We start from the raw sequence: 11,960 nt of genomic DNA, 5'->3' as shown, positions 1-11,960 counted from the left end.
CCTGACACTGGGGGGTGAGGGGTGGGAAGTGGTGCTGGGAGGGGGCACAGGGAGGGGCTCTGCTTCTCTAGCTGTATGATCTTGGACAAGTCACTCAAACTCTCTGAACCTCGGCTTCCCTCTCTGTGAAATGGTACTCATCCCAGCACCCAGCTCACAGGGTCGTGGTGAAGATCAGGAATGATGACGCACGTAGATGACAGAGCACAGCAGCTGGCGCACTGGGTGTCGGCCAGATCTCACTCATTTATTCCACATTTAACCCTGTGGTGCACCAGGCCACACCGGCACTGCAGGCGCACGGACGGTGGGGTGCTGGCAGTGTGCGGGGTCGGGTCTGGAGGCACCCTCCGCTACCTTGCCCCCGTGCACCTCCCTGGCCTGGCTCCCTTGAGCTCGTCTCCTGCCCGGGAGCGGAACACACACAAGTAGAAAGTGTCTCCTCTCTCAACATCATGTGGGAGGCGGGCCAGGGAGCCTCTGGGGTGGCGTTTGGATGCCTGACCTTCTGCGGAGCCAGGGTCCAGCTGTTTGAGGGCAGACAGGGGCCTGACTCCCCACCCAGGCCCCGAGGAGACGCCCCTAGTGCCTTGCTGAAGGCCTGAGAGCGCTGGTGGGAATCCACTTGGAGTCTCTGGTAGGGATCAGAAAAAGCACAGAGCGTGGAGATGGGAGGGTGCAGTGGAGGACCTGTCTGCCAGTCTGGGGCATTAGGGCCTCCCCTGGACCTCAGTTTCCCCACCCGCCATATCGGTCTCTGCCCTGGCTCCTGCTGGGATTGTTAGGAGCACACACATGAGGCCAGAGGAACAGGAGAGACTTGGGCCTGTGGCCAGGGCCCAGGGCAGAAGGCCGATGGCAGCGGGAGCCGGGGAGAGGAGAAGCAGCCAGCACAGAGCCTCCGCGGCAGCCCGGCGTCCGCTGCAGCCTGCAGTGTGTCCCAATTGCTCCAGCTCACAGGTAAGGACACATTCCAAGAAGGTGGTGGTGCCAGGAGCCTTGTCTGGGCCCCACGAGGGGCCCTTGAGTCCCCAGGGGTTTTGGTGCTGAGGTGGGAGAGGGAGTGGTGGTTGAGCCCACATGCTTCCCCCCCAGCCCGCCCCCAGATCTGAGGCACTGGCCAGTCTCCTCTCCCCGTGCCTGGTTCCTTATACCAAGGCCTTCACGGGCTGGAGCTGCCTGTCCCCCCAGGCCACCCCCGCCCCTGGGGCCCTCACTCCTTGCCCCACCTTTGCAACTGTGGGCATAGCATGCCGCCTGGGGCCGAGCCCCAGCTCTGCCTCTGAACCACACACGGCACTGGGAGGTAAGAACTCAGGGTTCAAATCCTGTTCCTCCCACCGGGTGACCTCAAGTGAGCCCCCGCCTCTGGAGGCCTCAAATGTGGGGTTAAGGTGGCGGAGGACACCAGCTTCGAGGAGGGCGGGCAGGGGTGGACCCAGAGCTGGGCCCTCCCCTCTGGATCCCCCGACACCCCTTTCCGCTGTGGACTCAGCTCTCTCTGCTCTCAGCCACCGCTGGCTGCCCCTGGACATGGACATTAGGTCCAACCGGAAATCCTTCCTGTCCAGGGGAATTACTGGTCTCCACGGCTGCAGATGTCGAAATGCAGGCTGTGTTTGCCTTGGGTTTGTTTTCTTTCCACGGAAAACAAAACAAAACAAATACGGGTGCATGCACACGACACACAAGGGCAGAAAATCAAACATTAACCTTGACACCTCAGCCCTAGCACAGGGGGTACTCAGCCAGTGAGCGAGTGAACCATGTTCCTGGGTTGGCGGCCTGGCACCCCCTCGAACTCCCCGGGTGACCTCTGGCTGGAGCCACAGACAGTGGGAGCAAGAGATCCACAGCCCCTGGCCTGCCACCTGCCAGTCAGGTGCCAAGCTGTGTGCTGGGCCTTGTGTTCACTGGGCCGGCTTATCCGCACAGTATCCCTGCGGAAGCCGGCGCTCAGAGAGGCCAGGGACTCTGCCCAGGGTCGCCCAGCCAGGGGAGGCAGGGCTGATCTGGAAGCCGGCACCGTGGGGCACAGGCCGCTGAGACAGACGGGCTCCGTGTCCTCAGACCTGTACCAGGAGCGCAGCCCTCCCTGGGCTGTGGGTGGAGAGGCTCTCATGGGAGTGATTATTCCCTCCCCCACCCACTCTGCTGGGCTGGGTCCCCTCTCTGCTCACTGCTTGGCTGCATTGACACCCACCTGCGCTCAGGCCAACTCCGGCCCTGCCCGCCATTTCATGCAGCCTGAGGCCAGGCACCCGGAGGTGAATTCTTCCTTTGTGCCAATAAGCAGGAAAGGGCTTGATGGCTTCCAGGATTCACTGTGCACCCCAAATAGGACAAGGGGTCCTGCTCCTGGAGTTGGGAGCCTCTGTTCCTGCCTGTTCGCCACCCTTCCCCCATCCATGATCCCTGATGCCAAGGACTTACCTTGTTTTCTCTGCTCCATCTCAGGGGCTGCATGGAGACATGGGTTGGTCCACAGACATGTAGTTTGGCTATTTAATAAACTAGCTGCTGAAGTTTAAAAATTGGAGAATTTCACATAACAGCCTAGTCCCCCCACCACTCCCCACCCCACCCCAGGTGGTGTACTCTTAGATGGTAGCTATTGGCTGAAGCCGAGGATGGGATGTCCTCCAGTGAGCTGAATGCCCCCTGCCCACGGCCTCCTCCCGGCCATCACCATCCACCCCACAGGACCCTGAGGACCATTCAAAGCCCGGTGTTTCTCAGCCGTGCACACTGGACTGATCAGGGACTTTAAGAACCTGAGGATACCCAGGCCGGTTTCTCAAGCGTCTCTGGGATGGACCAAGGCTCTCGTAGGCGATTCTGGTGAGTAGCCAGGTTGAGAACCACAAGTGCGCCGATCCTGGGCCGCAGGGCTCCGTATGCAGGTGGCTCCTTCAGGCCTGCTTCGCCGTGGCTTCAGGCCCTGCGAGCCGTGACTTCACGTCTGTGGCCCCGGTCAAGAGCCCCACCTTGAGACAGGTCCTTGCTCAGAAGAAGGGCCCTATGTTCCTTCTCCTGGGGACTTCCCAGGAGGCCCTGGACACTTGAGCTTGCTCACTGTGGGATGCCCAGCGTCTGAGGCCCAAATCCCTGTCTTGGCGAGAGGGCCAAGTGGGAGCTGCAGCTGCGAGGCCTAGGGCTGCTGTCTCCGAGGAAGATTCACTCCTATATATGGTCACCAACAGTCTCATCGCAGAGCTAACTGTGACCTAATGTGCCGACAATCTTGCCTAGTCTGGGGCCCCGCTTGGGGAGGGCCCTCGCCCCGGAGAGAGTGTCCGTTTGGGGCCAGGGGGGCTGGGTGGAGGCAGGGCCAGGACAAGACATTCCAGCCACGGGAGAGCGGAAGGGCAGCCCCAAGCCGCCCCTACCCAGCTCACCACCCCCGAATCTGTGAAAACGTTCAGCTCCCTACCGATGCTCCGTGTAAACAAGGACACCCAGGAGCCTCTCTTGCTTTTAAAAGTTCTTTTAATACAGCATGAAAAGGCTATATTTCTATAGGTAGGCCGTATACAGATTCTCCAGGAATAAGGCACACAACGGAATGCCATCCCGAGGGCGGCCCTCGGGAGAGGTCGGGAGGCTTCTCCACGCACCCTCCGAGCTGACCCACGGGTTCTGTTTGTCTTTTTAGCTGGACACACACGTATTAACAGATACAGACACGGACAGGGTCACCACACAGGAGTGGAGGAGGTCGAACGGTGAGGTTGGCAACAGAGAGCGATGAACTCCCCCGAAGGCCGGACGCCTCCCAAACTCCAGGGTTAGTTGTCACACTGGGCTACGATGTAGTGATGCTGGATTAAATATTCGTTTAGAGTAGATTCAAGTCCATTAGATGTTGGAGGGCAGGTGTAAGGGCTCTGGGTGACAAATCCAAGTTCAAAGAGCGTAGGGCACCAAGGCATGGGTCAGATGGCAAAGCTCCAAAGGGGGCGGCTGGAGAAGTCCGCCTCCTGCTTCCTCTTCCATCCTTGGGCCCTGCTGACCGGGAGCCCTGGACCAGGCCAAGGAGACCATCTTTGGAGCTGGCCGACCATGGTGGGGCTAGTAAGTCACACGCCCTCTCCTCCCCAGGCACACTCCTGCCCCCCACAAGTTTAATAACCATAATAACAAGATAATAATAAGAAGGTGCAAGAGAATGGATTATAATGCTGTGTTATCCTCAGCTGAAGAGGCTCGAAGGGCTCACCATTCCCTTTTTCACTAAGTATCTAATAATAGCTTCCCTTAAAAAAAGGCAGTACTTTCCCAAATACACATATGTATAAATACAGGACAAGAACATATTAATAATAAGTCTAAGCACTTGAATAATATGCTGGCTACTTAATACTGATATTTTTATCCAGGGATAACAACAGAGAATAACAATAATATGGCTTAAAGAATTGCCAAGTTTTTTTTCCTCATCAGAATTATGTACCAACTTCATATAATAATCTATGTAGACAATATTTCCTTCTTAATGTAATTCAGTTGCAGACTTTTTACAGACCAAAGCATAGTAAAAAATCAACCCCCCCAAAAAAAACCAACAGGAAAAAGAGAATAGTTCTCACCATAAATATTTTCTTGCAGCTCAACCAGAAGGTTTGCAAAAAATACTTCCAGAAATCTTCATTTGATATTCTATTGCCCTCCTGAAAGCTCTGAAGTTTTGAAAATGCCTCTCTTTTTGTTTACTTTAATCTCAAAAATCAGGCAATCATATTTTTCTTTTCTTTTTCTTTTTTTAAAAAAAGCCCTCAAATATATACAGACAAAAATCACTGTGAAGATTTTTCGGGAGAAGGTAACAAATTCAGTGTTGTGAGAAAAATTGGAAACCATGCAGAAATTTTAACATCCATGAATTTTCGTTTCAAAATACACACATAGTATTTTTTCTTTAAGAAAAAAAAAAGGAATTCTGTGTCAAGTATAACTCAAAATAAATACAAATTCACAAGTAGAACTATTGAATACTTCTTATGGGGTAAACACCGTTCTCTCCCAACTGGATCGCTAGATCTACTAACTGCAAGCGATTGTCCCTTTGAACGTACTAAAACCACACAATTTCTTGTCTCCTGGGTGCCCAGGCCCTCTGAGCACTTGATTCTCACAGCACCAGCCTGGACAGCAGCGGCTTTCGCTGAGCACACAGAGCTCCCAAATTCAGCCAAACAGTGCAGGAGGGGGCGGTGTAGAAGGGCTGCCTCATAGGGAGGGCCTAGCCCCTGCGGTGGCCAGCTCTGCACAGATGGCGGGGGCTGCCAGCTGGACAAACCCACTGCAAAGGTCACTTTGGGGTGATATCCCTTCTCCTCTTGGCCTGTGGAAGGCCCTGGCCTCCAGGGGTCTGGAGCCTGGGTTCTTTCTAAGGTGTGGGCTTCCCCCATGACTGCAGCCCAGGTACCTGAGGCCAAGGTCCCCCTGTGGAGCCAGGTCCCTGGAAGGATTGAGACCTGGTCCTTGCAGCAGAGACCAGCACACTGCCCACCACCGCGAATGTTCTCGTGAGCAGGGCACTAGGATGACTGACAGTAACAGCTTCTCCTTGGGGACAGAGAGCCCTGGAACAGGGTGACTCTGGCTCACCTTGACACCCTGGAGCAGGCAGGGAGCAGCTGGGAGGGATTCCTCAGTGGGCGGTGAGCGTGTTCACAGTCAGGGGCAGGCCGGAGGGAGGCCGCTACAGGGCTCAGGCTGGAGCAAATACACCCTTCTTAAATGCTCAGAGGGCATGGCCCCCCCCACCCCCCTGCCCAAATCTACACTGCAGCCCTCTGGCTGCAAATGCACTCACTCCATCTCTTCGACTCACTCCCTGGACCCCTGATTAACACTTTGCTGTAACTCCTCAGTTGTACAAAACATTTTCATTTGAAAACAAAAGGCAACTGGACACGGGTTGGGTGTCCTTGAGCCATGGTAAACACTGAATTTCAGGCCCATTTCGTGGTTTGCATAATGTTGGGGCAAAATCAAGTGACCCAGCTCTGACAGCCGGTTCCCCTGGGAGAAAGGAAGGGTGATAATGACAATAAAAATAGGACTTCTCACTGGGGAGGGAGCAAAGAGGAAGGCGATCCCCCCACTAGCCAGGACAATGTCGCCCTGACCAGTGTGAACGCCAAGAGGCCTCTCCCCACCTCGGGAGGTAGGAACTATTATCCCCACTTTGCAAACGAGAGGTTCTGTAGCTTGTCTTGGGGTGGGGGGAACCCTCTCCTTCACGTTTGCAGGGTAGGGGACAGCAGGCAGGGCTGGGCCTGCAGGGGCGACAGGGGAGGACGGGATCCCTCCGCATGACTTCTTAAGTGACCAACTGACGGGTGATACTGGGGGCACGGGACCTGGGGATACTGTCCAAATAAAGCTTTCTGCTCCAGGAGATGGCACACAGCCAGGCTGAATCCCAGAACATCAGAACAGAAACGGGCCTCTCGGCTCTCTGCTGTCACTCTCTCGCTTAACTAGTAGCGAAGCAGAGAGATGAGAATCCTTCCCAGGCTCCACAGTGTGTCAGTGGTGAGGCCAGCATTAAAACCGGGGTCTTTGATCTGCCTGGCCTGTGTCCTTCCTGCCAGAGTGGCTTCCCTGCTGGGTCCTGTAGCCTCCATCAGGGGGTGGCCCCCTCTCGTGGGTGGGAGGGGAGGGAGAGGGGAAGGGAATGGGGCTGACAAAATCCTAGCAAGTGGGGGTAGTAGGTGCTGGGAGAGGGGGGAGGCATTGCCTGATGTGCCCTAGGTCACACCTTGGAACACTGTCCAACATTCAGTGCCTCCCCGTGCCTGACCTCTGGGTCTATGGTGGGGGGCAGGGTGCGGCGCCCAGGTGCAATGCCAGTGACGGCAGAGGCGGTCAGGTTTGGGGCTCAAAGTGGCAGGGGGCAGAGATGCCCGCTCCCCAGCAGCTGCGAGAACAGGTGTCAGCTTGCCATGAGTGCTGACTTAGACAGAAAATTAGGGCTTTCTAAGAGTGGCTTTTCACACAGGGCAAACTGGAAGGCTCTGGGTGGGAAAAGGCGGCCTGGCCGGTCTTGGGGAGACAGTCCCCTGCAGGCTCTGGGATTCACAGTAAATTTAGTGCACTCGTGGCCAATACAAGGCTGCTCACCCCAAAGGGAGTCTCAGAGGAGAGCCTGCGGGGACACCAAGGGCTCTGTGTGGTCTTGTGCGCTGACCTCTGCTTGCCCTATTCCCTCCACACAGACCCAGGGCCCCCCGTAGAGAGTCGCAGAGACCCGGCCTTCTGGGGGCGCAGCTACGTCAGTAACACTGTTTGTCAACATACATGAGCCAAGGGCCCACCCCCTAGACCTGTAAGCCTGCGAGGACGCCCCCGCGCACACAGGGGACACGCAGGGGGGTGGCGTCTTCTCTGGCTGACAGGAGGGCGGCGGGGCCCAGCAGGCGGCCGGGTCATTGCACGCGCCGGCAATAGTAGCCCAGCACCTTGCACTTCTCGCACAGGTGCTGGGGGTGCTCCTTGCTCTGGTCGGACACGTCCAGGCCATCGGGCTTCTCCAGGGGTCTCTGCAGAGAGGAAGGAGGAAGCGGGCCCAAGGGTGGGGAGGAGGGAGCGGAAAGAAATACCAGAGGAGCAGTGAGAGTGAGACAGATGCGGAGAGAGGCAAGAGAGTGCTCGAGACAGACAGGAGGAGGGAGACAGACAGGGAGGGCCCAGAGAGAGCGCAGGCGTCTGTAATCAGAGGTTGTTTCCCGAAGCGCCCAGGACCCTTCCTGCTTCTCGCTTGCTGCAGGCAACCCGAGTGTCCTGAGTCCTGCATCCTGGGAGGCATAGGCCTCGCCTCAGGCTGGGGTCAGTGCTTTGGGAGGAGGTCTTGCACACAGAGCCCCAGGTCTACATGCCACTTTGCCCCCCAACTCCACCCCCGCCAGTACTCTCTGAGCAGCCACCACCTGAAGCTCACGAATGCCCGAGACAGAGGCAGCACAGTGGGGCACAGACATTATCCAGATGAAGAAACTGAGGCCCAGCGCAAGGGAGACCCAAGCCGCATCTCCTGATTCCCAGCATCCACTGCTTGCTCCCAGGCCACTTGTCACCACCACACCTGCTCCTGCGGCCTCAAGACTCAAGGGGAGTTTAACCTGGACGGGGTCACAGTGTTTCAGGCTTTGGGTAAGCGAGCCCTTAGCTCTGTGACGTCAGCAGCCAGTGTTCTGATTCATCCCACATCCCAGGGCCTGGCACAGTGCCTGCCTCGTTAGTGGAGTGGCTAGGTGTTTCTGAACAGGGAAACTGAGGTCCAGAGAAGGGACGTGACTTGCCAGACCTCTGAGGCTACTCACTCAGAGTGTGGCCTCAGAGAGCCTCGGTTTCCACATCTGTAAAGTGGGCCATTGTTGCAGCTCGTTTACAGGGCGGAGTCAGATGTCTAGATGCTTGTAAACTGAGTGGCGTTTGGCACATACAAGCACGTTTCTGTTACACAGGGGGCTTCCCTGCTCCCTCTGTACCTCGCATCCTGGCTCTCAAAAGCGAGCTTGTTTCTCTGGAAAATGTACGGAGGATATTAGGCACACCTCCCGAGGCAGACGGTTTCTTGGCTGGCAGCCGCAGCCCCAGCCCAGAACCCCTACCTGTAGCAGGGTCCTCTGCATGGACTCGGGGGAACTCAAAGGAAGCTGATCAGGGCCAGCTGGGAGCCACTTGCCGAGGACAGGGGGCAGGAACTGCAGTCTGGTGTGGGCCAAGGGAGCCTTGGTGCCAGTGACCAGGACCCAGAACGGTCCTGGAGGGGAGCTGAGCGTGAGCGCTACCCCCTGGACAGGCTGCAAACAGCTCAAAAGTAGCGCACCAACTTTTCTGCCTGATTATGCAGTGCCTGGCCTGAAGCTGACACTCAGAGCAGAGAATGGGCGAGTCAGAGGGCTCTAGAAAGCGAGTGTATGGACTGTGGGTGGGCAGGGTTCTGATCCAGGGTCGTAAAGCCCATCCCTGTGCTTCCAGGCCTAAAGCCACACTGGGAAGACATGGAAATAGGGCAGGAGCCTTGGCTTCATCTCAGTAAGCTTTCAATGACTGGCTTTCCTAGCCAGGGGAAAGGAGAAAGAGTTTGGCTTCATGTCAAACCTGGACTCAAACTACCTGTGAGCTGTGTGACCATGGGCAAGCCACCTGACCTCTCTGATCCTCCACTTCTTCATCTGTAAAAGGAGATGTCAGTAGCACTTTTCTCACGAGACTATTGTTACAACTCAAGGGAGATCACAAATAGAAAGTGCGTAGCACATAAAAGTTATTAATGTTGTTTATTATTATTACTAATAGGAGGGGAATACCAGCTGGTAGAGGGCCACTGAAAGTTGAAGCCACAATTCCAAGCTGAAAGACCTGGGAAGGTCACATCCCCTGCCCTCCAGACATCTTGATACACACCTACAGTATCCCAGGGCATGGCCTACACACCCCAGCGCTGGAGAGCTCCCTGGCGGCTGAGCTCACCGGCTTAGCCCATTGCCTGCACTTCACGATCTTGGGCTGAAGTCTGGGTCCCTGTACGCCCATCCCAGTGATCCCAGCCACACAGGGGCCATGCAGACTCTCTGCTGGCCCCCATAGGTCCGATGTGAGCAGCTCTGAAGTCTTTCCTCCCCCAGACTAAACCCAGCCTGATGTCCAGCTCCCCTCCCGGACTCTTCATTGCTGGTCCGAGCCCCTCCCTGAACCCATCTTCCAAGCGGGGCCGGAGAGACCAGAGCAAGCAGGCCTGACACCACCCTTGCTCCCTGTGGTTTACACTTTGCAAAGCACGGCCACATAAATCATACAACCTAACGTCCTGTGAGGGGCATATTATCATCCTCATATATTACAGATGAGGAAACCGAGGCTCCAAGACATTAAAGGCCCTGCCAGAGGCCTGCAGCTTTACCTACCTGCCAAGGACTGTTGGGAGAGAACTTTCTCCTTTAGAACCTTAACTTGCCCTTCTGTAACTTGGGTTGGGGGCGTTTAATAACATTTGCTGTACGTGTGATAGGGAGAGAAGTAAATGAGATGACTGTCTTAAGGTAGTTTCTAACCATAAAAAGCTCTGTAAGACTCTATAATTGCTGTGTGACCTCTTGCAAGTCACTTAACCTCTCGGTGCCTCAATTTTTCTCCTCTGCACAATGGGCTAATAAGGGTACCTACTTGATAGGGTTGTTGTGAAGAGTAAATAAGTTAATATATGCCAAGTTTTTAGAACAGTGCCTGGTACATAAAGAGCAGTGTTGATCAGTATTAATATCATGCATTATTGCTATTATTATTATGTAGAGGGAGCAGGCTGGGAACAGGGGAACCAGCTGAGTCCCTGTGGAAATGCACTTGCAACATCCTGGCCATCCCCGCTCCTTGGCCATGACCCTGTCGGCGCCCCTTCCCTCCACGGGTCCTGGCTCAGCCCTGCCCAGGCACTGGGTGGAGGAGCTGGGGAAGCTGTCAAGGCGACTCCCCTCTGCGAGGGAAAAACAGTCAGCAGCTGGGATTGATCACCCCAGGGCCATCCCCACCCCCCACAGTGAGGCAAAGCCCATTAGTGTTTTCTTCTCATGGGGGGCAGGGCTGGCAGGGGGGAGCCGCAGCTGGAGACTGACGGGAAACAGATGTGGTAGAGGAGGGAGGGGAGGGGAAGTGGAGGGTTCTCAGGAGATGGATACCACACAGGTCAGAGCTCAGGGCGCAGTAGAAATAAAGCAACCCCTCTCCACCGTGGGGGGCAGGGAGAGTATGGGGGGACAGAGGCTCTGAGCCCCTCCTCTCAGCTCTTCAAAGGCTCCTGACTGCTGGGGAGCTCGGCAGGGCCACCACCCCCTCTGCCCTCAGCCCAGCTTGCCACTTCCCTGAGGGAGAAGAGCCCTGTGACAGGAGGTTGGGGGGTGAGGCAAGGGGAGACCCGGTCCCAGGCCCCCCTGTCTGGCTGAGTGACCTTGCTCAAGTCCCATCTCCTCTCTGGGCCTCAGTCTCCCCGCTGCACACAGTAGGTGCTCAACAAACAAGGGCTGAATGACGAGGAGAAGGAAAAGCAGAGCCACACGCACTTGGAAGATTCTTCCTCACTGGGCCTGGGAGACTCTGATCCTGAGTGTGGAGACGGGGAGGTGATGGTCAGGGAGGCTGTGCTTGGACTGAGCGCAGGATGGAGACGAAGCAGGAGAGGCCACTGCCAGACTGGGGGATGGGGGTACGGGCCCGGCATCATGGAAGGGGTGCTAGGGCAATACAGGGGTGCGGCCAAGGAGGCTGGAGCCACACTGGAGAGTTGGGCCCTGGTGGACTTGGGTGCGTGGCCTGGGCCCTGCCCCTCTGATTAGGTCACAGAGGTGTGAGAGTCATAAGGACTGAGCCTCCCAGACCCTAGCACAGCCCCAAGCACCATACGTCTGAGCCACTGCAGGAACTGGCCCATTCCCAGCTCCCCTCCCCAGCCAGCCACCCTGACCTGCCCTTGCTGTTCCCCCTGCCCCCGCTTCCCCCAGGCCACTCATCTGTCCCCTCCAGGTTCCATGTTTTCCTCCAGCCCCAAACTTGATCCCTCTTCATGAGTTCCAGCTTCTCTACTGACCTTGGGTAAGTCACTTATGCCCTTTGCCTTAGTTTCCTCCTCTGTAAAATGGGGAGACAATAGAGCTGACCTCATGGGGTGGCTGAGAGGATAAAGGTATAAAGGTATATGCAGAGGAGTGCCTGGCCACCACACACTGCTGTCACAACTTCCCCAATTCCTGCCAGTCTCCAGTGACTGAGACGCACCTACAGCACCCCTCCTCTCTCCTGTGCTCGGAGCCCAGCCCAGCGCTTTGCTCCAGCCCACCCAGTTCAGAGAGCGCGAGCTGGGACACCAACGGAGGCAGACACAGGTGCAAGTTCAACGCCAAGGCACCACTTCCACCTGGGGGCCCTGGAAAGGCCACGTGGCTTCTCAGGACTGC

At 56.4% G+C, this 11,960-nt stretch overlaps 1 protein-coding gene across 1 annotated transcript in view; it reads right to left on the bottom strand.

Annotated features, from left to right (window-relative positions):
• Positions 1-5,977: 5,977 nt before the first annotated feature.
• The window catches only part of ZCCHC24 (zinc finger CCHC-type containing 24), a 59,491-nt gene continuing 53,508 nt past the window's right edge, over positions 5,978-11,960 (bottom strand). Inside the window, exon 4 of the mRNA XM_065894532.1 lies at positions 5,978-7,550. Coding sequence (XP_065750604.1) covers positions 7,437-7,550 — 114 coding nt within the window. The 3' untranslated portion in view covers positions 5,978-7,436. The remainder of the gene's footprint in view (positions 7,551-11,960) is intronic.

This window comes from Phocoena phocoena, chromosome 16 (assembly GCF_963924675.1).
Source record: "Phocoena phocoena chromosome 16, mPhoPho1.1, whole genome shotgun sequence".
In the NCBI taxonomy this organism is placed as follows: domain Eukaryota; kingdom Metazoa; phylum Chordata; class Mammalia; order Artiodactyla; family Phocoenidae; genus Phocoena; species Phocoena phocoena.
Note: the sequence above shows the minus strand (reverse complement) of the source record. Positions and strands in the feature narration are given on the sequence as shown.